General features: G+C 40.5%; 2 protein-coding genes across 3 annotated transcripts in view; both read right to left on the bottom strand.

Annotated features, from left to right (window-relative positions):
- The window catches only part of bckdk (branched chain ketoacid dehydrogenase kinase), a 38,132-nt gene extending 32,130 nt beyond the window's left edge, over window positions 1–6,002 (bottom strand). The window contains exon 1 of the mRNA XM_055657911.1: window positions 5,008–6,002. Coding sequence (XP_055513886.1) covers window positions 5,008–5,265 — 258 coding nt within the window. The 5' untranslated portion in view covers window positions 5,266–6,002. The remainder of the gene's footprint in view (window positions 1–5,007) is intronic.
- Window positions 6,003–15,568: 9,566 nt separating this feature from the next.
- lrwd1 (leucine-rich repeats and WD repeat domain containing 1) overlaps window positions 15,569–26,861 on the bottom strand; it is a 39,698-nt gene continuing 28,405 nt past the window's right edge. For both annotated transcript variants that reach the window (XM_055657912.1, XM_055657913.1), the window contains exons 12-16: window positions 25,636–25,776; window positions 24,141–24,241; window positions 19,847–20,005; window positions 18,620–18,729; window positions 15,569–17,012 (exon numbers count right to left, since the gene is read on the bottom strand). In XM_055657912.1, the coding sequence (XP_055513887.1) occupies window positions 16,872–17,012; window positions 18,620–18,729; window positions 19,847–20,005; window positions 24,141–24,241; window positions 25,636–25,776 (652 nt within the window). In that variant the 3' untranslated portion in view covers window positions 15,569–16,871. The remainder of the gene's footprint in view (window positions 17,013–18,619; window positions 18,730–19,846; window positions 20,006–24,140; window positions 24,242–25,635; window positions 25,777–26,861) is intronic.

A 26,861-nucleotide genomic window follows, 5' to 3' on the forward strand; every position in this document is an offset into this window, starting at 1 on the left:
AGCTCTGGAGAGGGTTCAGAAGAGGTTTACTAGAATGATCCCAAGATTGAGTAGGTTAACACATGATGAGCATTTGACGATACTGGGCCTAAATTCGCTGAAGTGTAGAAGAATGAGGGACCTCAGTGAAATGTACAGAATAGTGAAAGGCTTGGATAGAGTGGATGTGGAGAGGATGTTTCTACTAGAGGGAGAGTCTAGGATTAAAGGACGTTATTTTAGGAATGAGATGAGGAGGAATTTCTTTTGTCAGAGGGTGGTAAATCTGAGGAATTCTTTGCCACAAACAGTTGTGGAGGCCAAGTCAATGGATATATTTAAGGCTGAGATAGATTCCTGATTAGTACGGATATCAGAGGTTATGGGGAGAAGGCAGGAGAATAGGGTTAGGATTGAGAGGTAGATCAGCAATGATTGAATGGCAGAGTAGACTTTGATGGGCCGAATGGCCTAATTCTACTCCTATCTCATGAACTAAACTGTGGGCATGCCTCAAAACATCTGGTTCTAGAGATCTCAGGTTGAGTGTGACAATTCAGAGCTGCCTGTTATATGACACACTTCTCTGTGAAAAATGCCTTGGAAAACCAGAGCCCATTAGACATTAGTGCTGGGAAAATTTGATGGGTGAGTGTGTGTCCCCCCCTATAGACTCCGGCACCAGGGTCTCATGGGCATATGGACTTCTATGCCTTTTACCATGATGCCTGGCTTGGAGCTCAAACTTAAAATGTGCAACTAGCATTTGAGAAAGAGCCCTTGTAAAGTGTTTCCAAGTGCTGAAATGACAGAGTGTCCAGAGGCATCTGTGATCACTTGTGGCAGTTTGCAAATTGAATTATTTCCTGGCGCAGGATCCTGCAGGTAACCTCTGCAGTCTCAGGTTTCTGTACGAGTGGCCCTTTCAGTGTCACTAGCAGAGAGCAAGGAGACCTGCCACGTTTTTATTCATTCACATCTCCTGTGTCACTGGTAAGGGCATTTATTAACTTCTTTAACTCCCAAAGAATGTGTTGAGCTACCTTTGAGAACCACAGATGGTAAATATATAGTAAATAGATACACTCGTAGATCAGTCGGGGGAAGGAGTTTCACCCAGTGATAATGAAAGAACAATGATACACTTCCAAGTCACGATGGTGTGCGACTTGGAGGGAGACATGATCCTAGACACCCCCTCCAGGACAATGGAGGTTGTGGAATTGGTGCTACATTCATCCATACAAATGTAGAGCCACCATATTCCTGTTTGTGTCTTGCAGATGGGTAAAAGCTTTAAGAGACAGTAGGAGGTGAGCCACAGCACAACGACAGCTTCTATCCGTTGGGCAGCCACAGGATTTGGGTAGCTGCTCTTAATTAGTTTTTAGTGGAAATTATGCAGTCCATACCCAAGTCAAAGTCTACCTCCTTAGTTGTCCATGGAGCTTCATGTTCAAATTTTGGTTGCTGCATCTTTCCTTCTGCAAGGATACATAATCTACCTCCTGTTTAACTAGCATTTCTTCATTACTTTTCCACTTGCCAAACTAACTCTTATTTATACTGAGGAGGGATCTGTTCTATTTCCTAAAATTAGCTTGAAAGCACCTCAACTAAAGCATGATCTTGCTTTATTATTACTATTAGAAACATAGAAAATAGGTGCAGGAGGAGCACCGCCATTCATTGTGATCATGGCTGATCGTCCCCAATCAATAACCCGTGCCTGCCTTCTCCCCATATCCCTTGATTCCACTAGTCCCTAGAGCTCTATCTAACTCTCTCTTAAATCCAATCTATGTTTCTATGTAGTGTCTGTGCAAAAATAATATTGAGTTGAAGAACTTCAGGTAAGTGCTGCAAGTAGTAATGTTAGTTGGAAGACGAGATGCTGTTCCTTGAGCTTATTATTTGAGCAATATGCAAGGATGCCAGAAGTTAGCGCGAGTGCAGTCAAGATAATTAAAATGACAGGTGACCGGAAGCTCAAGGTTGCCCTTGGAACTGAATGGAGATTTTTCTGCAAAGCAGTCACTCAATCGGTGACCAGCCAATGAATTAGACCAACTTGGAAGTACAAGTGAATGGTCGTGTTACCCGTATGGATCCCTGGAAGGTGTGAAAAGGTAACAGGACAGGTGTTGCAATCCCCTTTGCTGCACAGAAGAGTGCTGTGGGAGGAGAGAGTGAATGGTATGCAAATCTTTTTCCACAGATGTGGCTGTATTTTATTTAATTTGTTCCAAGTTAAGTTTTTGTTATGTTGACAACTTTAGACTGCATCCCATCACTCAGCTGTCCTTTTACCAAGGTCTGATGAAGAGTCCTCGACAACTCAATTGATGCTGCTCAGCCTGCAGAACACTTCCTGTATTCTTTGATGTTGTTATGCGTCATTAGAAAATCTGAATTATACACAAATAGATGGTACTGACACCTATGGCTTGCTCACCCTTATTGCATTATTTTACAAATGTACACACCCTGGAGTGATGCACCACCCTATGAAAAGTGCTACACAATTCCCAAATGCATTTCATTGCTCCAAAATGTGTTGTATATTTTCCTGTATGATACACATTCCGTGAATTTTATATGAAATGTGCTTTGCTACTCTGCAAATGTGAAATGCTGTTATGAAATTTTGACATATTACTCCCCAAATTAATTATTCATCCAATGTGATGCAATACTACTAGTGCCTATTCAGTCTGCATCATACAGCCTGAAATTTGCATGCTTTTCAAGACTGAACCATGCAACTTCTTAATTCGTATCACACATTCACCAAGACTGTACACAACCGACTGAGCACCCCCTGCTCCTGAATATCCAACTGGACAGCATGCGCCCAGCCGCAAGTTAAAATTCTTGGGTTTCATTCCACTCGCTAATTGAATATTGGTAAATTGCTTGACCAGAGGATCATCCCCACTACTACAGCTCGATTGATTTGAATTCAGTTAATAAAGAATAAAAATCTTATATAAGTAACAGTGCCAATGAAGCTGTAGGATCCAAATAAAAATACACCTGTTTCAATGGTTTCCAGGAAGGAAATCGTTCAGTCTGTGTTCAGACCCAAAAGCAATAATACAGAAGTAGCCTAACAAACTTTTGAGTTTAAACAATTGAACCAGAGATGCTTTGTTTTTGTACAAGATATTCTGTTAGAGCAGATAAGAATTTGCACTTTACTATCTTTGGACCATGAATAGGTTAAGGAAATTGGAAGTCAAATTCCTGCCTTCCATTTCATTGGCAAAGTACAGACATTGATAATTTCTTGATTAGTAAGGGTGGCAAATGTTACAAGGGGAAGGCTTTAGAACAATGGGATTGAGAAAAATAGATCAGCCATGATCAAATGGTGCAGCAGACTTGATGGGCCAAATAGCTTACTGTTCCAATGTCTCATGGTCCAAAATGAATCAGAATTTAAATAATTGAATCACATGGTTCCAAAATGTAAAATTCTAACAAAACCAGATTGAAGTTGATGAAGCCAATTAACTTATTTTACCAAGCTAAAATGTCATGCTTGATTCGGTCAGGGGAGTGAATAAGTAGAGGGTGAAATATCACCCTGGTTAGCCCTAACTGCTGTACCTGATATAGACATTGATACAGACAGGGCTAGTGTACAGACTAGAATGCATAGCAAGAGAGGAGAGAAGACAATTAAAATAATTTTGGAAGGTGGTCACGTATCAGTGACCCATATTCGGGGCGGTGGGGGTTGATTTCAACACCACCCACGTTCCTGTTTCAATATCCACATTTAGAGTATTGTGTTCAGTTCTGGGCACCGTGTTATAGAAAAGATGTTGTCAAGCTGGAAAGGGTACAGAGAAGATTTACGAGGATGTTGCCTGGAATGGAGAGTCTGAGCTATAGGCAGAGGTTGAGTAGGCTGTGATTATATTCCTTGGAGTACAGGAGGATGAGGGGTGATCTTAATGAGGTGCATAAAATCGGGAGAGGAATAGATCGGGTAGATGCACATTCTCTTGCCCAAAGTAGGTGAATCGAGGACCACAAGACATAGGTTTAAGGCGAAGGGGGGGGGGGGGGGAAAGGAAAGGTTTAATAGGAACCTGAGGGGTAACTTTTTCATGCAAAGGGTGGAGGATGTATGGAACAAGCTGCCATAGGAGGTAGTTGAGACAGGGACTATCCCAACTTTTAAGAAACAGTTGGACAAGTACATGGATGGGACAGGTTTGGAGGGATATGGACCAAATGCTGGCAGGTAGGACTAGTGTAGCTGGGACATGATGAGCCAGTGTGGGCAAGTTAGGCCGAAGGGCTTGTTTCCACACAGTACCACTCTATGACTCATGGTGGGTGTTTTCGGAAGAAACAAAATAGTTTTTTTTCTTCCAAAAATCTGCAGGGGGGGGGGGGGGGGGGGGGGGAGGGTGAAATTTCCTCCTCCAGCAGATTCATCGTCATAACAGCGGTCATATGCGTGAGAAGTGAAGTAAACAAGTCTCCCAAAGACTTGGAGCAGAGAGCACAGCAGAGCTGCCAGATGTGTCAAGCAGTTCAGAATCGTTTTAAAACACCTCTTTATTGTGAATCTCAATCACAAAAAAAACAGAACATACCACTCGGTTAGTTTCTTACTTCCGAACAGCAGCAATTGAAAGAAAAAAATGTTCAGAGTAAACAAAGTCTGCATACGGATAACAGGTTGGGGAGGGCAGGGCTGGGTTTTTACTGTCACGTGAGGTCGAAGCAAAGGCCATGCGCCAATTTAGAACTCAGTACCGCAAGAAACATTATTATAGACTCACAAAATACTGGATCCGTCCTACACAAAAAACATTGAAATGTTTACTTCAGCAATTGAACCCCTGTTCAAGTTTAAACTGGGATTTTATTTCACCCACTATGTATGAAACAAAGGGTCAGATATTATATAAGAATAGCTGTTGTAATCAATTTGAAAACTCTCCAGCCACCCCCGTCCCACCTTTCAGAACAGAAGCTTGAGAAAGACAAAAGATTTGTTATCGTGACCTTTTCAGCTGCTGCATCTATCGCGGATTGATTGTAGAAGGAGGAGATAGTTTTAGATCTTTCCCTGCTTAGTTCAGAATAGCCTGTCATGGAGGAGGTGGACCGCCACCTCATCGAACCGCCGGCACTCAGTCGGGTCGCAGTGAAGCCGAGGACTCGAGCGGGGAATGGATACAAAGCGAGTGGATACAGCGCGGATCGTCGGGCGCCGGCACACCACACAAACACCACCGCTCGCCCTCTCCAAGCGCTGGCCATCGTCCTCCACTACTGAGCTGCGCACAGACTCTTTGCCTTTTGCACCCTTTCGAAGTCCTTTCACCCCTTTCCTGTGGTTTTAGTCCACGAACAAACACATGTAACTTTTGCTTTCCAGACAATGGTGTCTCCTTCGTGGAGCACAGCAGCCCCTGCCATCCGGATCCATCTCGCAGCTGGTATCAAGGCACCACTGCTTGCACGGCTCACTCATGCAGCCAGCACATTTCTGCTGTCGCTTTCAAGGACAAACAACTGCCCAGTCGTATTCATTGGCTGGCTCCAGCCTCTCATGCAATTATTAATAATCACGGCACCAATGGTTTGAAGGGATCTTCCCCACAGCCGTTGGATACTAGACGTCACGATAAATCAATTTTGTGTTTCATTGACATTACATTTCCAGCAGAACATAAAAATGTCGACTCGTTTTTTTTTTTTCTTTTTCCCAGTTTTTGTTTTGCATTTAAAAAAATAAAAAATAACGTGTCTTGTTAAATGTTCTGATTTAGTAAATACTGCAAATGGATAGAGCATTGTCGACCGCTTCACTGACCTAATCTTGCACCAGGTGTGTAAACAGGAAAAACTAATGACATAATTGCTACAGCACCGCTATAAATTTAAACTTCTTCAGTCAAGAGTGATCTTTGGTCACAATTGTCATACGTACCGACAACGGAACAATGGAATTCTTACTTGCACAACAGGCCTGTTAATGCAATACACATAGATAATATATAATACATAGAAACAAATCATTAATTATCAGAATAAGAGTACAAAAAAAAAGTCCTTAGTGCACCCGAACATGGTATGGTACATAGGTTAGTGTTGTGGAGTGTTCAGGAGCCTGGTGGTAGTTGGGGAAAGCTATTCCGTAAAATTCGTGATGGTAAACAGGAAATGTGACAATGGCCAGGGTAGTTACTGGGTAGATCTTTGGTTTGGGTCCACGATGATTCTGGCTACTTTTTTGAGGCAGCGCCTCCTATGGTGGGGAGGTCATGGACTGGGCAAGGACCACAACTTGTAATCTCCTTCATTCCTGGACATTCAAGTTACCAAGTTCCCGATGTTGGGGAAGTCCAGGACAACGGGTCACAGCTTAAGGATAAGGGGGAAATCCTTTAAAACCGAGATGAGAAAAACTTTTTTCACACAGAGAGTGGTCTTCTTCTTTCGTGTGGCATGCACAGCTTAAAGTTGTAGGACAACTTGTTCTATTTGATCTTCTGTTTGTGCACGTCTAGTTGATTGCATTAGTCAAAACAGGGCGGACCACGTGAAGGTTGCAATCTTCCACCCCACAGATAGTGGTGAATCTCTGGAACTCTCTGCCACAGAGGGTAGTTGAGGACAGTTCATTGACTATATTTAAGAGGGAGTTAGATGTGGCCCTTGTGGCTAAGGGGATCAGAGGGTATGGAGAGAAGGCAGGTACGGGATACTGAGTTGGATGATCAGCCATGATCATATTGAACGGCGGTGCAGGCTCGAAGGGCCGAATGGCCTACTCCTGCATCTAATTTCTATGTTCTATGTTTCTAAACCAGGGTGTGATGCAACCAGTCAATATGCTTACTACCGTGCAACTATAGAAGTTGATGAGAATATTCGTTGACATACTGAATCTTCTTAATTTACTGCGGAAATAGAGTTGATGGTGTTTAAGAAGGAACTGCATATGCTGGAAAATCGAAGGTACACAAAAATGCTGGAGAAACTCAGCGGGTGCAGCAGCATCTATGGAGCGAAGGAAATAGGCAACGTTTCGGGCCGAAACCCTTCTTCAGAGGAGTTGATGGGCATTTTTTATGATTGTATCGATGTGTTGGGATGTGTCAAGTGCCCAGGAACATGAAGTTGACGACACTCTCCACTTGAATACAGGTTTGTGGATCATAGCCATGAAAATTTAAACAATGACTTATGCGATACTGTATTTAAGCAACATTACTCAATTAAAATTGCGATATCCCAGCAAATCAAGTTATTAATGGATATTCTAACTCTCCAGCCATGCTGCTTTCGCACTTTTAGGTGTTAAAAGTACTCTCCCCTTCTTCTTGTGTAGGAAAGAACTGCAGATGCTGGTTTAAATCAAAGGTGGACAGAAAATGCTGGAGTCGCTCAGCAGGACAGGCATCTCTGGAGAGAAGGAATGGGTGACGTTTCGGGTCGAGACCCTTCTTCAGACTGATGTCAGGGGAGTGGGCAGTACAGAGATAAAATGTAGACGGAGACAGTACAACTGGTGGGAGAACTGGGAAGGGGGAGGGGATGGAGAGAGAGGGAAAGCAAGTGCTACTTGAATGTTAGAGAAGTCAATGTTCATGCCACTGGGGTGTAAGCAACCCAAGCAAAATACGAGGTGCTGTTCCTCCAATTTGTGCTGGGCCTCACTCTGACAATGGAGGAGGCCCAGGACTTAAGACCCCAACAATCTTTTCAGGTGAGGCAGAGGCTCACTTGAACCTCCTCCAAACTCATCTACTGCATCTGCTGTTTCAAGTGTCGACTCCTGTATGTTGGCGAGACCAAGCACAGGCTCGGTGATCGTTCTGCTGAACACCTCCGCTCAGTCTGCCTAAACGTACCTGATTTCCCGATTGCTCAGCGCTTTACCTCCCATTCCCAATCTGACCTTTCTGTCCTGGGCCAAATTCTTCGGGTGAAAATAGGGGGAAACCGTTTTCAGTCATCTATCTCGACGGAGATGCAAGTTTTTTCCTTGTCGCTTCTTCGCTTCCCTCGCGGCCTAACAACTTGGATTGGTGTGGCCTTTCCTGGAGTCAGACCCAGAGCTTCTGAAGAAGGTGCAGCGTGGACTTTCCATCACGGAGTGGGGCGATCCCTTGCCGGGGATCGCCAGAGAAGTGCTCCGATAGCTGGCCTGCAATATCCTGAAGCCTCGGTCTGCGGAGCTTCTAGCAGCAAGCATGGAGTGGACTTTACCATCGCGGAGTGGGCTGATCCCTTGCCGGGGATCGCCGAAGTGCTCTGACCGCCGGCCTGCGCCTATAATACCCTGAAGCCGCTGTCTCCGGTAAGGAAGTGGCCAATTCGGGAACTCCCAAGCGTACCTGCAAGAGTGTGTTCCATCTGTCCCGACATCGGAGTTTCGATCATCCCAACGAGAGGGCTTGTACATCGGGACTTCCGTAGCAGCGACTACGGAGGGTCAAGGCCCCCAATCACGGGTGAACAAAGGAAAGCTGACTGAACTTTATTGCCTTCCATTACGGTGAAGAATGCTGTGGCTGATGTCTATGTTAAATTCTATTATGTTCTTTTTAATTGTATGGCTGCATGGTAACTCATTTCACTATACTTTAATTGGTGCATGTGACAAATAAATGTGAACCTTGAACCTCCCCTGACATCTGTCTGAAGAAGGCTCTCGACATGTCAACCATTCCTTCTCTCCAGAGATGCTGCGTGTCCCGATGAGTTACTTCAGCCTTTTGCGACTACCTCCCTTTCTTCTTCATCGTCTTAAGCAGTTCGTTGGGATGGGTGACGACTTAATTTCATTGCAGTTTTGTCGGTTCTATAGTGACTGATGAGGTCAGTTCGGGAACAGCAGCCTCTTCCAACATTGATGGGAGGGAAGCTTGTGATTTCTTGTGTTCCTTTTGGAAAGTGGCAAAAGGAACACAAGATTGTGCTAGGCATCGGTGTGTTCTCAAAGAGTAGTTCTTAACGTTTCTAATATCATCCGAAATGCTCCTTCTCAGTTAGTCACAGGCTAGGGATTCCCAGCAGTGAGTGGAGATGTTACATTCCTTTGGGGAGACTTGAGAATGTCCTTGAACCTTTCCCACTGGCTGCCTGGTAATCTCTTTCTCTAAAATAACTCAGAATTGAGCATCTGTTTTTGATAGAATTGTGTTGAGCATATGAACAAAGTGGCATGACTGATATAACCAATTGTGAATAATTAGGACCTCAATGCTGAGGATATTGGCCTGGAAGAAGACATTGATGCTGGTCTGCTTAAACTTTCAGCGTAGTTATTGTGGAGACAGCAATGGTAGCATTGTTCTTGCACCTTGTAGGTATTTCGGATCTCATACAGAGTGGAGCAGATACCACTGCTGCCCTGTCAACCCAGAGTTTTGTCCTCTGTCTGAGGTCTTGGTCTTCAAATATCCTTTCAAGCAATGACTGAAGATAGCTCTTGACTCGTCAGTGCCAACCTCTCCAAGAGCAGGCTCTTGGACATGTGAGAAGTCATCCTCCGTTTGCAGGCCCTCGTCACAAACCTTTATTGTCTGAGGACATTGTGGTGCAGTGTTGATAGAGGGCCTCTCGTGTGCTTTGGTAAACGTGTACAGATCATGGACTTAAATGCAAACACCAGCTGCATTCTGCAGTTTGATAGTGAGGTTGGGGTGACCTTGGTTCTGGAATGTAGTCACCATAGGTTAAACAACTGTTCATTACTACTGAAGATCAGCTCCTGAAGTCGAGCTACAATATGGCAGCAAAAGGTAATGTTAAAGTATTGTTAAAAATAACAGATAGATGACACAACCTTGTTTAACACTGGTTTCTCTGGTTAGTGTCATCGCTTGCATGCTGTTATAGAACGTATGCAAGATGGAGACAAATTACCATAGGCAGCCAAATATGAGAACAATGTTTAACTCCATGAGTCAGGGGAAATATGGTTTTACTGAAGTTGAAGGAGGCCGACTGGTGCAATCTTCTTGGAGCTATCACATGGTGAAAATTATGCTAAAAGCGCCTCCATGTAAAAACAAGGAACCGCTGTGCTGGTTTATACACAAAAGGACACAAAGCGCTGGAGTAACTCAGCAGGTCAGGCAACATCGCAGGGTCTGATGAAGGGTCTCGACCCGCAACACCACCTATCCATGTTCTCCAGAAATGCTGCCTGACCTGCTGAATTGGAGGAGCAGCACCTCGTATTTCACTTGGGCAGTTTGCACCACAGCGGTATGAACAGTGACTTCTCTAATTTCAGGTAGTCCCTATTTTCTCCTTCCCTTCTCCGCTCTCCCTCAACCCCCTGGCTCCACCTCTTCCTTTCTTCTTCCTGCCTCCCACCCTCACATCAGTCTGAAGAACAGTTTCGACCCGAAACGTTGCCTATTTCCTTCACTCCATAGATGCTGCCTCACCCGCTGAGTTTCTCCAGCATTTTTGTCTACCTTCGATTTTCCAGCATTTGTAGTTCCTTCTTAAACATAACTGCTGAGTTACTCCATCGCATTGTATCCCAGTGTCCCACCACGGTACCTTCAGAGGGACGGGGAGCAGCTCTTTGAAGACTGAAGGTTAAAGAGGACTCGCAATCGCCTCCTCCACGGCAGACTGCAGGAAGATGCTCTGTAGTTACCAAAGGAGACTCTTCTTCTCTCTTGCAGCTGGTCACAACCATAGCACCACAAGAGGTACTCTGGTATAAACCTCTTTTCCCAGAAAGCAGAGATTAAGTACCAGCATTGCAATGTCCGTTGTAAACATAGTCACTTTAATAATTCAAATGGACAAAAAGAACATTCAGAAAATTTGAAAAAAGATTTGAAAAAAAATCACGGTAAAATCAGGTTCTGTGAAAAAAAATTCATCTGTTAAAGATCTCACTGCAAACATAGTGGAAAAGGAATGTGAACATTCACCCATTTTTCAGAAAGCTGTCCTGTTCTTAGAACTTTAAAAATAGTGCAGGAAATTGCAAAATAGTCAAGTTAACCAAAATTGCCCAACAGTTCATAAAGTATGTATTTGCCGAGACAGCGTATAATATTGCAAGCAGGCAGTCAAATGATCACTTGTAACTTGGATGAGACTCAAAAAATTGTAATACAATAGTAATTTCTGCTTGCTGTAATCACTTAATGAATGCATTGAGACATGGCATAATTATAAATCCAGAGGCACTTATTTGCAAGATATCACTCAAAGTTATTTAGATGTTGCAGTTCTAAGCTGTTAGTGGACTATTCTGGACCACTGGTTTTTACAGTGGGAGCTATGACACTCAGGCAGTCGCTACATGTTAAATATAGTCTCTATGTCCGATTTTTCAAACAAACATGAGTTTACAGACCAGAGAACTCATTATTAAGTTGCGAGAATGAACTATTCGCTTATAGTAAAATATAGCTATCTAGTAAAACATTTGAAAACCACAGGTTTATACTTTAGGAAACAAGGTGTTGTCCATGTCCCAATCAGCATCAATGGTACTGAAGTGGAGATGGTCGAGAGCCTGGATGTAAATATTACCAACAATTTGACCTGGAGCAACCACATTCAACATATGATCACGAAAGCACACTAATTACTCGGAATACTAAGGAAGTTCGACATGTCTCCCAACAACTTTTGCCACAGATCCACTACATAAAGCATTCCTATCGGGATGCACCACAGCTTGGTTTGGGAACAACTTTGCCCATGACTGCAAGAAAATGCAGTTGTGGATGTAGCACAGTCCATTACACAAACCCGCCCTCCTCCCCCAGCAACTCCATCTACACTTCATGCTGCCTCGATAAAGTAGCCAACATAATCAAGGACTATTTACAGTCATTCCCTCTTCTCCCCTCTCCCGTCCAGCAGAGGATATAAAAGCTTGAGAGCACATACCACTGGATTCAGGAACAGCTTCTTTCCCACTGTTAATAAACTGCTGAGAAGTCTTCTCATAAACTGAGGTTTAGTTCCAATCTGCCACCTACCTCATTGCAGCCCTTGCATTTTTGTTTTATCTTCCTTTTCTCTGTAGCTGGAATGGTGTAACACTACATTCTGCACACTGGTATTCTTCCCTGTACATTATCTGTTGTACATGAAATAATTAGTTGATTGCATTCATGTATGGTTTGATTTGACTGGAGAGCACGCAATTTTTTTCTACAGTATCTCAGCACACGTGATAATAATAAACCAATAATAAATCAAAACCAATGTTGCAAAGTAGGAATACCTCATTGACTCACCCGTCCAACAGAATCATACTATGATTACAGAGAACAGCATGTTCCCTGCTTAAAGATACATTATGCTCAGCTTCCTTTTTTCAAGTAAGTGAGATACTTTACAAGTAACTTGCGAACATAAACACTTCATAAACAACAACCATACATGGAATAAGTGTTTGAAACCTAATACAGATCTGTTTGCAAACAGCCATATGCAATCGATAAATCACATCTCAACCTGTAAAACTGGCTTTAGCCCAATTTACAACTTTTACTCCTTATACGTTTTTGTTATTTTCCATTCTATGATTCATCTAACTGAATTATGATTACTCCCAAATGCTCTCCCATTGTCATCTTTCCAGCCCACTTGGTTGGCTTGATTTAAAACTCCCCTTGAAATAATTCTGAATTTTAAACTTCCATTTCCTCCTACTCTAGTATTGAATTTGTAAATGCTGAGACAGGTAAAATCCACTACAAATCTTCCCTTCGTTTTGTATTTCTATATTTGTACTTCCATCTCCCTTGCACAATGAGATCTCAAATACAACTCCCATGACTGGCCTCTTTTCATCTCATTTCAACCGTTTTTGGGCTCATTTGTTGATCTGCATTCTTCCCATTCTTCCCCACAGTAATTGTTTCCTTCACCATCAATGTAACAACCTCTTTCTATTGACGCTTCTCTATTCCAACCAGGACTGGCATCCCAGTCCAAACTTAAAACCATTTTTCAGTAATAGACGTATCATCCTTTCACATGTCATCAGGACTTCTTGTGTCAACATATTCACTATTAAGCATTGTTAAAATTCAGTTTTTTTTCTGCCATTACTTACTGTCACAGGCATGTTTACTAATCCCCTGCCTTCTGCATTCAACTTCGTTGATCTCCCTTTTGAAATTGTAGTTGGTTTCCCTCCTCCTTGAAATCTATTTTTTGTGTATAAGATCACGAGGGAAGTAGAGAGGGTAAATGCACAGAGTCTTTTACCCAGAGTAGGGGAATCAAGAACCAGGGGACATAGGTTTTAGATGAGAGGGGAAAGATCTAATAGGCACCTCAGGGCAACTAGTTCACACAGTGGGTGATGGTTATATGGAAGCTTCCTCTGACAGCTTATTATATAAGCTTCCAGAGGATGTATTTGAGGTAGGTACAATAACTACTTTTAAAAAGCATTTGGACATGCATATGAATAGGAAAGGTTTAGAGCAGAGGTTCCCAACCTTGGCAACGTTAATAGCACATAACAATGTTATTTCACTTATTTATGAACAACTAATGATATACCAGAACCAAACACAGTCAGTCAATGAGAAAAAATATGTACAAACCCAAAATCAACAAATTTACCCCCTGGGTAGTCGAAGGTTGGAGGGATATGGTCCAAAAGCAGGCAGGTGAGACGAGTGTAGATTGGTTATCTTGGTGGGTCTAGGCAGGTTGAGCTAAAGGACCTATATCTGTGCTGTATCACTCTAAATCCATCCCTGAAGTACCAACAAACATCTGGGTAATGAGATGGTCCCACGCTTGTTCTGATGCAATGCTTATGCCTTATACTGGCCGCACCTCCCCCTAAGCAAGACCACAAGTGGCACACATAAAACTCTCCCTCCACCACCATCTTTTCAGCCACACATTTATTTACACTATACTCCTCTTTTCTATACACAAAGGTAGTTTGCAAAGGCAAAATCACTGGTTATCATTTCTGAGGTCCTAGATTTCATGTTATTCCGAAGTCACTGTAACCTGCCTGCAGACTCTAATCCTTCCTTCTACCTACATTTTTGGTACCAATATAATCATCTCTGGTTGCAATCATCCTTCTTCAAAATTCTCTACATCCTTGGTCTTGGCAACAGGGAGACAACATCGTATCCTGGAATCATGTCAGTGGCCACAGTGACATCTGTTTATCCCTTAAAATATTGAATGTCCTATCAGTTCAGCTTTTCTCTCCTTTACCTCCATCCTACACAATTGAGTCACTCACTGAGCCAGTGGTTTTGACTGTATTCCACTAAGGAATCCTCACCTTCTCCAGCATTTGAAATAATCACCTATTAAAGACAAAGATAATCTCTGTGGATTCCCGTGTCATCTGCCACTGCCTAGCAGTCACCCATTTCTTTTCTACCAGACGAAACTGCGGAATAACCATCTCTGAAAAGTGTTGCCTACATAGCACTCACACGTGTAGATGCACTATGCTGTCATTAGCCCCTAGTGGAATGTCCAGCGTAACAATTGATGACACTTCTATGTGGTTGCCCAAAAGCCAAGGAGTATCCAGGATTTTCCGCATGGTGTGAGATATACATTCATTCGGACTGAGGATCCCTAAAATGTCTCTATTTACCAAAAATGCTAAATCAAACAACTCCCATATGTTAACACTTAACATATTTTTGTTTTATTTAATCAAATAAACATTTTCTTAATTTAACTATTTATACTTTTAATAGCAAACAACACCCCTTGCATCTTTTCAACAAATTCTCAAGGACTACCAAATTCTTTATCTTCACACCTGTTCAAACTGCAATCCCTTTAAGAATAATTCTTGCTACCTTTAAGCCATACCCAAATCTGATTCGGCCTCTGTTAGCAGCAAATATATCTTTGGTTAGCAGTATCTATTATTATGTAACTACCTGTTAACTGCCACTGACAGACAGCTGTTTACAATTGGCTAACAGTAAAGTTATAGTAAAATCTGAATGCAAATCTAAAGACAAACTTTGGAGCAAAATCACTTCTTAACAAAAACCCATGCACACCAACTTCATGACTAATGTCCTGTTGAAGCTGCACTCTATTTATGATACACTATGCAGGACCACCTAATGCTTCCCACTTACAATAATGGTTTAAATATACAGTACCTGTACCAGCTTCCAGTATAACAGAAGGTGGGTGGAGGGAAACAGATTGCAGACTCAGAGGAAAGGAAGGGACACATGTCATCAGTCACAAAGTTAACTATTTGATAAGATATTTAAGTGTCCTGAGAAATTTTCTGGATTTCTACTTGGAGTTTTCTTTAGGGCACAAATGTATTTATTTAACATAAAAAATAATTTATCAGAATTCAGTGGCAATGGCTAGGTGGGACATTGAAAACCATAAATCTGGATTCATTTCAAAATAACTACGAGAAAAGCCAATGAAGCCTCATGATGGTACTATTTAATTCTGTTTTTGACAGTTATTGAATTGCTTCTATCAATTAGGTGTCTAATAAATTAATATGCAAGACAGGCCGCAATCTGTTTTATATAAGTAAATACACCCCAAATAAATTAAAGTAAAAAAAAGAGATACATAATAAAACAGAGCAAAAAGTGTTTAATTTTATACCACACTTTCAATCATTCCAGACTATACAAAGCATAATTTTTAACAAAGGATTATTTTACTCTTGTATCTGAAATATTAAGAAAATATCAACAGTACACGTGTTTACATTTGTAAGTTAGATGATAATACATGATACTTTCATCAATGGAGACTCACGAGATTGCAGATGCTGGAATTGTTAACAAAAAAAAATTGCTGGAGGAACTCAGCCAGTCAGGCAGAAGCTTTTTGGTTTAGATACAGCATGCGGAAACAGGCCTTTTGGTCCACCAAGTCCTCTCTGACCAGCGATCCCCGAACATTAACACTATCCTATACACACTAGGGACAATTTCAATTATACCAAGCTAATTAGCCTACAAACCTGTACATATTTGGAGTGAAGGGAAATGTCCAAAGATGCTGCCTGGCCTGCAGAGTTCCCCCAGCTGTTTATTTTTTTTGCTCATCATTCCATTCATGGCTATTTTATTCTGGTGAATAAACCTATAGCCACATAACATACAAGATGTTTAATGTTCAATGATTATATTATATTATGAGTACACAATTTGCTCTTCAAGTCCTCTTTAACTTTAAGATACTTTTTTAAGAATACAAGGTTTGATTACTGTTTAGATGAAGCTAAAGTTTGACAACTCTTTAGCAACATTATCTTTGCTTTTCAAGATCATTAAAATAAAATATTTCACTTCCTGGCCAGATTAATAATTTTTGAAGTGTAAACAAAAAATATAATAGTGTTATACATGAAACTCAAACTATGATGGATTCTTAAAAAGTACACACAAAGGAACAAAGGGCAATCGTTTCTAATATGCAGATGCATATTTCCAACGACAGTTAATAGCTTTTAATTAATTTTACATTTTATGGAGTAATGAGGTCATAAGGGAGAATATATAAAAAAGTATGTCAGATTTTTAATCTGCTTAAAAACATTAGAGGATAAATCAATGAAGGAACAGCAATTACATCCTGCAGCCTAAAGAAGAACTAAAAGTCACATTACTGTTCAGCAATAAAATAATGTCTTGCACATTATATATCAACTGTACTTATTCCAAATCACCTTTCATTAACAGCGTGATCGGTGAACTATTCGAATTTGTCGCAGTGACTCAATGATTCTTATACTACGTCCATATTTCTCATACAAACATTTTGACTTCTGAGATAAATCGCAGGACCCATTAGGATGCCAGAATGCATCGTTCAGTTGCAATAATAGTCCAGGTGGCAATGGTCTGGATCTCCAGTTCTTCTGCCGACAATTATATTCTTTTCCAAATAACAACAATGTTTTTATCTGTTGCTGCCACAAGATATTTAAATTCTGTATCAGTAATTGCAACATTTATCAAAGTTCCTTCAACTATTTCACCTTTTGCTTCTATAGTTGGCCACTTCAGAATCTGCAAAAAAAACATTAGCTAGATGAGCAAATGTAGGCATTAACTATCCTTCACAGTGTATTTTATGTACATCAATGTAATTATTTGATGCAGCTAGATAATTATTCAATACTATTCACTGAAGTTAGTGTCTCACAGATCTTTCCATTCGTTCCCATTGAATCTACTGTATGTATGGACACTGGCAAAATGCTGACTGGAAAGTTATGAGAAAATCAAGCACCTAATGTCATTCCTCTTAAGATATTTAACACAAAAGTTTATGATCTGGAAGTATAGCTTTGGTTAATTTTCCCTTTATCTTTGACAATCAATGGAGTATTAGAACAAACAGTTAAGGAAGTATACAAAATGTCCAATAATCCTTTTAGAACTGCTATTAAAAATCAAGCACTGTATCTTCAAAGACTATTCCATTAAGAATGCAATATTTTCCTGTGAAATTGTTCTAAATATATGTTATAGCATTTTAAATAAACAGGAAGCCAATTTCTAATCAGCTAAAGCTAAAGCCAGTCCAGATTTCATTGAGAATGGAAAGAAATTCTAAATAATTTCACACAGAAACTTTCAGTGAGGATATTATGCAGGTGCTAAAACAGTCTTAAGCAACTCCATTGCAAATAAATTGGAATCTTTGCACGCTTACTTCTGACTGACTTGGTCAGTTGCGGCTTCATCTATAGGCATACAGTCCCTGGAAATTACCTACCAGTTCAACCTCATTAAAGTAACGGCCTAAGACATTGAACAGAAAGCACCTTGGAACCCGGAACAGTACTATAAAAGGTGCTGTCCCGCTGTGTGTTGAGTTCCCTGGGCCAACATCAGCACTGGCAAATGGCTTGAGCATCAATGAGGCAGCTGGTGCAACAGTAATGGGGCAATGAATGGTAGCAGGCAGACAGTGATTAGGGCAGGGAGAAGGTAAGGGAACTGTGAGAATTATGGCATTTGTAGAAGAAAAACTCAAAATATCTGTTCCGGGCACAATAAAAAGTATGATTCGTGTGAATGGCCCTTGGAAATTGATTTGGTTTGTAAATATGGTTCATGGATTTACACTCCAAACAAAAGATATGCATCACTGGCATAAACTGTTTTATTGGTTTAACAGCCAGATTAGCTCCACCTTGTTAAGAAAATGCACAAAAATAAGGTTTGTCGGAAAAACATGTGGTAAAACAGCTAAAATTCTACATTTACCTAATCTTGTCACAGGAAAACACAGGCATATTCACAATTGTTATACTCCTGCTGCAGATAAGTAGAATCCAAGAGACAATTGTCATATTCAAAGGCCAAAGATTGATGCAGCATTTCAAAAACTTTTCCCCACATCAGTAATAATAGTGAGAGTGCAACCATACATCAAAGACAGTGGGGAAATTTGAACGGCACTCCATCTGATATGATTTCATTTGAACATTGAACACTAACATTAAAAATAACTGCAACAGATAAATTGGATTTTCTTCAAAATGTTGAAGGAAATTTTACAATTTTTATACTCCACTCGTGTACAATGTCTCAGGAAAAACCATTCGGCGACAATGTTTAAAATCTAGTTACTAATTTTAATTCAATTTTGTGTCAGTAAAAGATACCTGCGTTGGTGAAGTCTTTTTGTCAGAAGTCAGATATTCAGTGCTGTTCTCATCGAACCTATACATCCAAACGTCTCCTTTCTCATCTCCACATAGAAGATAGTTTTCAGCTGTAGAAATAATTCTGCTTAATTTTTGCGATATTTAATTATTATCAACCTTGATCCCTAAAAGTTCCGATATATAATACAACTCTTTAACATTTCATTTTTAAAGTTTTAGTGCCTTTACTTTGACTACTTTGTTTTAAGTTAAAGAATCAAATAAAGAAACTACTGAGAGGACACTAAAGCGTCAATGAAAATAATGATTATAATGACTGAATGGTATTTCCCAAAAGCTAGCCACAATGTTGTTTCAAGGTCAGTTTATTGTCACGTGTATCAATTAAGGTACAGTGAATTTCAAATTACCATACAGCCATACAAAATAAAGCAACTAGACACACAACTACATAAACGTTAACATAAACATCCACCACAGTGGATTCCCCATGTTCCTCACTATGATTGAAGGCAATAAAGTCCAATCTTCCTCTTTTATTCTCTTGGGGCAGTCGAACTATCTGCAGTCGGGGCGATCAAAGCTCCCGCAGCTGGCGGTCGAAGCCCCCGTGTCGGGGTGATCAAAGCTCCCGCAGCTGGCGGTCGAAGCCCCCGTGTCGGGGCGATCAAAGCTCCCGTGTCGGGGCGATCGAAGCCCCCGTGTCGGGGCGATCAAAGGTCCTGTGGCTTGGAGTTCCCGAAGTCGGTCTCTAACCAGACTGCGAGCTCCGCGATGTTAAAGTCTGCAAGATCCTGCGGTTGGAGCCCCAAAGTCAATTGTCGACAAGGATCATGAGCTCTGTGATGTTATGTCTGCAGGCTCCTGCAGTGGAGCTCTCGAAGTTGGTCTCCAGCAAAGGCTGCCAACTCCTCGGTGTTAGGCCGCAGTGCAGACGGAGATACGATACAGAAAAAAAAAAAATTTTAAATCGCATCTCTGTTGAGGTAAGAGATTAGAAAAATTTCCCCTCAACTTTTAATAACATTATTTAGAGAGTTGGAGAGGGGTAATAATTTAACATAATGGAATTTCACATTTAAATAAACTTCAAGATTCATCAAAAAAGTTTACTGAGTACAATATTACCCTAAAATGGCAGAAGAGGAGCAAATGATTATTGGGATATATAAATAGCAAAAATCATGAAAACGTTCTGTTGTTCAAGACTTGTTATGCACTCACCTGGACAAGCAGCAAGTGCTATGTAAAGCTGTTCTGTGTTGGACCACTCAAACTCTCTCAGAATCTCTGCATGCACCTTAGTATTCTGTTTCTTCCGTTTTAGTAAAGTCTTATTCCAGCTCCACAGGTATATTGAGCCTTGCATGGAACTTTTGGAAGCTGTTCAATCATACGGTAAAATATGTTTAAGTCTAATGGATTCTATAATCATTAAAGAAGCAGCAATTATGTAACATTGTAACATGTCTCGCTTGGGAATGAGGTCTGCTTTCGTGGCAGTTTAATAGCGCTTTCTCACGGGGCGACTTGACGCAAGATGTAACCAGAGTGAAGTGGTCGTGGTCTAGCACGATATCACACGATATAACGGGGGGTAGATAAAGAGTTCCCACGGGTACTCGGCATTTCTGTTATTTGTGCGAGTGACTTGTCCGTCTCCCGAGCTTTCCCGTTAAATCTTGAATGAACATTGTGAACTGTGAAGTGTTGTTAAATCATCACGTGGCACAAATGATGTAACTTTTTTTTCACACACTATAAATATCCTCCCTTGGTTGAATTGGCTCATTTGGAGACATGCCTGTACTAAGTAGTTTCGAGTACAGGATGGTGGTGTTTTTCATTGACGCGCTGTATGCAGCAGCCCTCTATGTGAATCGAGGACGCTTGCGTGAAGGCAGAAGGGTGAGATTAAAATTCTTTTGGCATCTTGGAAAACAGATTTAGATGCTTGCTCAAGACAATGGAGCAGAAGCCCAAGAATGTGGAGACTATAGTATATGCAGCATGTGTTCTGCACAACCTGATCCGAATGAGAGGTGCAGCTGCAGGATCAGCAACAGCCATCCAGGACGGTGACCTAGTGGACAGTGACACAGGGGGAATAACACTAGGTACATGGAGAAGTGGTGCAACCGAGGCGGAAATGGTCCCACTGCAGCGTTTCAAAGGTAACTCGGGCACATACAGTGGGAAAGAGCAAAGAGGCCATCTCTGCGCTTACTGCAATTCACAATTGGGGAGTGTGCCGTGGCAGGACAGCTCTATTGATGGGTAGCCGACCACAGGAACACTACTGCATGTTAGCAGACATGCATAGAAAATAAGCTGATGTCCCGTTGTAATCCTGCTTCTCTTTGTTTCACTTTAAAGTGTTGTCCTCTGAAAATTGCTTCCTATAAGATGGTTGTCCGCAAAACCTGCCATTTAGCACATTGCATTGTCCCTTTTATTGCCTGAGTTTAGGCTTGTTGCGGAGGTTAATGAATAGAATCTGTTTAAAAAAATCTAGCGTGCCTCATTTGTTGATTTTCATGTTTGCGAAGCCCTTTTTTAGACAAATGTTGTTTGGTATGATGCACCTTCTCTCAATATGTGCAAGAAGTCGTCTTTTTATATTGTCAAATAGGAATAAAGACTTTGTCTCACATTGACCGTGATGATTGTCTTATTTTATTATCTACTGAGAGGTGAAACTTTCAAATGTTTAAATAGCTCAGCAATTGAGGGACCTGAACACTCAAAAATGAAAAAGAATGAAAATGTGATTATATCACCTCCCTTCAACTATTTTGTGTTTCAGCATGAGAGGGATTATAACATTAGAGACATTCATCTTGTAGTGATGTGTTAATGAAGAATTGCAGACATCAATCTGATAGTAAAAAATATATTTATTTAACAATGAGGTAAACAAGCACTGACAATCAAACTGCTGAGTTAAAAGCTTTATCACACTTCAGGCTATAATAAAATGTGGAGCCTCCAACAGAAACAAAGTAATGCCCAAGAGGAAAAAACACACATTAACATACAGACATTTATAAAGGACTCTAGATGTCACACCAAATGGTGAGTGGCCAACAACTAAAATAAACTAAAACTCAAACGGTTAAAGACTACATAAATAATTCTCAACGTCCGAGGGATAACTGGACCACCTTTTTTACTCACCTTCTGTCCCCTCTGTCCAGCTTCCAGGTTCACCGTTCGCAGGAGTTCCCATGGTAAACGCAAGAGTTATTACGGATATCGCACTGGCCACTACGTCCATATAATGTTTCAATGTTCAACCACAAGTGTACAAGGCACTCTTGGAGAAATTCAAGCTTGCTTGAATTTTCTCCCGAGTCAACAAATTATACGAGTACCTGCCGTTAGCGCCACGGTGGTCCACGAATGCCGTACGGTTATCGTACGAGGTTCCCACGATGTTCAACTCTGGTTACCTCTTGCGTCAAGTCGCCCCGTGAGAAAGCGCTATAAGGACTGGACCTTACTTAGAACACTCCTGGAGAGTCAGTAGTTTCAACTTTCTCCATGCAGGAGCCTTCTTTAATTTTCCTCCATCAAAAGTCAAAGTATCCTTTATTGTCATTCAGACCCTTCAGTCTGAACAAAATTACGAACCCTAACAGCCATAACACAGAATAAAATAACAAAACACACAATAAACACAGATTTAACATCCACCACAGTGAGTCCACCAGGCACCTCCTCACTGCGAGGGAAGAGTCCTTGTCTCCTCCCTCCTTGTTCTCCCTCTGCGTTGAGGCGATCCAGGCTTCCGATGTTGTGACCCTGCCGGGTGATGGTAAGTCCCGCGGCCGAATCCGAGCTCCGCGAACGGGCCGGTTCAAACTGCTCGGCCCGGGGTGGACAAAGCTGCCACCCTCCAGTCCAGCGGACGAAGCTGTTGTTGCGGGAGCTCCAGAGAACCAGCCACCAACCTGGGACCTGCGAGCTCCCGACTTGTCATCCACTGGGCCCGCGGCAGAGCCTCCGAAGTCATATCATACAATTTATTATACAATAAATTGGAAGCAAGATGGTAGCCATAGAACCATTAAACTGAATGGTACCAAGCCCCAGTTTTGTGGCCCATAAATCTATACAATAAGACAGTAAACTTGCATTACCCATATTCTATTTATTTAGGAAACAAGATTTTATTTGAAGAAACAATTGGTTATAATTGTTGGTTTTAGGTACAATAGAATTCCGATATCCAGTCCAATTTGAAAAGCCAGACACGAATTTTGATGGGGCAGTGAGCACTCTGGCCCTTTGAACCTCCTTCATTCTACATTAAATTAGATTAGCCGCCGCTGCTCTCTCTTTGAATTGTGTATGGTTGATGTCCTCACAATTTTTTTGTTGTTTCGTTTCATTCCGCTTATATGTTTTGTAATCTGCTTACTAAATTTTGTAAGGAGTCCTTGAGAGTCCTTGAAAGGCGCCCATAATGTATAATAATAATAATAATAATAATAATTAACATCATGGCTGAACTTCTTCCTAAACACCATTTTACCGCACTAACGTATAATCAAAGGATTCTGTGATAAGGGCTAGAAATCATTCAATCAATCAATCAATCAATCTGTTGTTATACAACACAACAACTAAATGTCCTGAACACTTCAGGGAAGGGAATTCCAAAGTTTCGCAATTTTTCATCTCAGTCATGAGCCTGAAACCCTTACTCTGAAACTTGCCTCATATCTACTCCTTAGCCAGTAAAACATTCTCCTTGCATTTGTCAATCCCATTACGAATATTGTACATAATGTAGGATCTCATCTCATTCTTCAAAACTAGAAAATGAGGTCCCAGTCTAGTTAATCTGTCCTCACAGAGCCAACCTGCCAATTGTGGAATCAGTATAGCGGATCTTTGTGTGTATAACAAGGCTCAAAGGCCTTATACAATCGCATTAACAATTTTTTTCTCCTGTACGCAATCCTTATATAATAGATGAACATATCACTTTTGCTTTTAATTGCCTGCATGTTGGGCTTCAATGATTTGTGTACCAGCACGGCAGTGGTCCCTTTGAACGTCAACACCACTTAATCTCGCACAATTTAATAAATTTTCCACTTTTCTGGTACAAGCATCAAAGTGGACGTGTTTTGCACGTGTTTTTCAACATTATATTCCATCTGCCACGTCTTCACTCTTTACCCAGCTTTTTTTTTTAAGCTGAGAAGCTCTTTCACATTCTTATCCATGCTCAAAGTCAAATCTACTTTCACGTTATCAGGAAACTTGGAAATGTCATTCTGGCCCAAATTGTTGATTGAATTTGTGAATAAATGGAACTCAAGCACTGATCTCTGAGGTATCCCACTAGTCACAGCCTGTCCATCTGAGAGAACAAAATCTTTACTCTAAATCTTTTGTTTTCTATTTAATAACTAATTGTCAATGCAGATTACATTATTCCAAGTCTATATACTCTGATCTTGGTGATCAAACTGCTATCATTTTCATAACATTTTAATGTACTTACCTATAAGATCATCACTGCAGAAAACCAACGTATCAATCACATGGTAATTATTTTCATCCTCTTTATTGTAAATTGGGAAAAGAAATTCCATCTCAAAGTTTCTGGAAGTCAAAAATAAAATCCTACATTAACTATAAAGAATTGTACTCAGCAGCACACAAATGATGAGCTTCTTTCCCAAGTTGATTATTCATTAATATCAATATGAATTCAAAACTTAAAAAAACTAAGTGATGGAGTGCTAAATAATCTTGGTGATTTATGAGTACATGCATACAGATGTTACAACTGTTGCTGAATCCCTATGATATTTGGGACTAACAAATCCCTATAGATATTTGTCCTTCATGCATCAGTAATATTAGTACTACTGTGTTCCCAATTTTTTTTTATTTTTGCATGATTATTCACACTTTCAATTTAAATTTTGGTGGTCCATGGGTTCCCATCAATGACGGGAGGAGAAAATTAGTTTAAAGGAGATTTTTTACAAAATGTTATACGTAGGACAGGAATGGCATTGGGGACGGTGAAATGAAACAAAAAACAGAAAAAGAGGGGCTAATGTACAGGAGTTAAAAAAATTAGGAGGAAAATTTAACCTGTTTGAAAGAACGATTAGAAAAGATATGAGAAGATATCTTTGCACCCTGCAAGAGATAAGTCTGGAAGGGTAGTGGAAGCAGAAATGTTCTTCTCATTTATAAATGGTGACCTGCAGGGCTATGGACCTTGTGCCAAAAGATGCGTTTCAGCTGGACAGCTCTCTCTTAACTGGCACTGATATAAAAGCCTCCTTTTGTGCCATTATTTTCTGATAATTCTATGAGAAAATCAATATTATGACTTTATTAATGGGAATGCACAGTCTATGAAAAATCAAGGATCTACAATAATAGTAAAAGTTTCTACATAGTAAAAGACAAGTGAAAATACAAGGGGATTTCTGAAGAAATCTTGAGAGTGAATGGGATCATGAAATTGCGCAGCAAATCAATTGAATTGATTGAAAGATACAATATAGAAACTGGCCCTTCGGCCCACTGTGTCCATGCTAACCATCGATCTCCGTTGACACTTGTTCTATGTAATCTCACTTTCACACCTACTCCCTACAAACATTAGGGGCAATGTTATAATTTTATAAAAGTCAATTATTCTACAAATCCACACGTCTTTGGGATGAGGAAGGAAACTGTAGCTCCTGGAGGAAACCCTCATAGTCACAGGGAGAACATGTAAACTCCACATAGATTGAGTCAGAGTTTCTGGTACTGTGAGGCACCACTGTGCCGCCCCTGATGTGATAAACCAGATTCAGTTGATTGCCTATGAAATGCAAGAATGTTGGCACAAAAATAATGGTATTTGAACAAGATACAATAAGTGTGGATCTCAACAAGATTGAAACCTTTCACAAGGGAGGGGACAATTGTGGAAAAATATCTTAACAAAACAACACAATTAAATGTGACATACGGAATAAATTACTTGCCTTTTTCCTTCAGGTTTAGTTTGCGTGATGTCCCAGGCAAAGCAACCGTTTTCACAGGCAGCCACAAGATAATGATCAGGGCAAGTTGGAACAAGGCTCATCTTGAAAGGAGTTGAACCACTCTTCAAAACCAGCAAACGACTGTTGCAAAAGAAAACAACATGTTTAATCTTGTAATTCTAATTACAAATCCCTTTCTCTAGCAGGGAAACAAAAATCATACAAAATAATCACTTCCTATACTTGGCTTAGTACTTTACATGGTAATTTTGCTTCTCTACTCCTTGCAAATATCACATAATGTATAGTTTATTTAAAGATGTACCCCATATACTAAACATTTTGCAAAAATGTGTTTATTAAATCTAAATGTGCTCTTAATGAAAAGATACAATCATGTCAAAGATTACTCGAGTCTACATCAAAGTGTTTTATATCCAATAAATATTTACTTACAGTGCCCTCCATAATGTTTGGGACAAAGACCCATAATTTATTTATTTGCCTCTGTACTCCACAATTTGAGATTTGTAATAGAAAAAAATCACATGTGGTTAAGTGCACATTGTCAGATTTTAATAATGGCCATTTTTATACATTTTGGTTTCTCCATATAGAAATTACAGCAATGTTTATACATAGTCCCCCCATTTCAGGGCACCATAATGTTAGGGACACAGCAATGTCATATAAATGAAAGTAGTCTTGTTTAGTATTTTGTTGTATACCCTTGCATGCAATGGCTGCTTGAGGTCTGCAATTCATGGACATCACCAGTTGCTGGGTGACTTTTCTGGTGATGCTCTGCCAGGCCTGTATTGCAGCCATCTTTAGCTTATGCTTGTTTTGGGGGCTAGTCCCCTTTAGTTTTCTCTTCAGCATATAAAAGACATGCTCAATTTTGTTTAGATCGGGTGATTGACTTGGCCACTCAAATATTGAGCGTTTTTTAGCTGTGAAAAACTCCTTCATTGGGATCATTGTCATGCTGTAGAATGAATCACCGGCCAATGAGTTTTGAGGCATTTGTTTGAACTTGAGCAGATTAGATGTGTCTATACACTTCAGAATTCATTATGCTACTACATCAGCAGTTGTATCATCAATGAATACAAGTAAGTACATTTTATTTATATAGCATGTTTAAATCAACTTGCGTTGAAACCAAAGTGCTTTACATAGAAGAAATAATTAGGTTTCCGTACATCCATAGAAAAAGAAAAAAA

This window comes from Leucoraja erinacea, chromosome 28 (genome assembly GCF_028641065.1).
Source record: "Leucoraja erinacea ecotype New England chromosome 28, Leri_hhj_1, whole genome shotgun sequence".
Lineage (NCBI taxonomy): Eukaryota > Metazoa > Chordata > Chondrichthyes > Rajiformes > Rajidae > Leucoraja > Leucoraja erinaceus.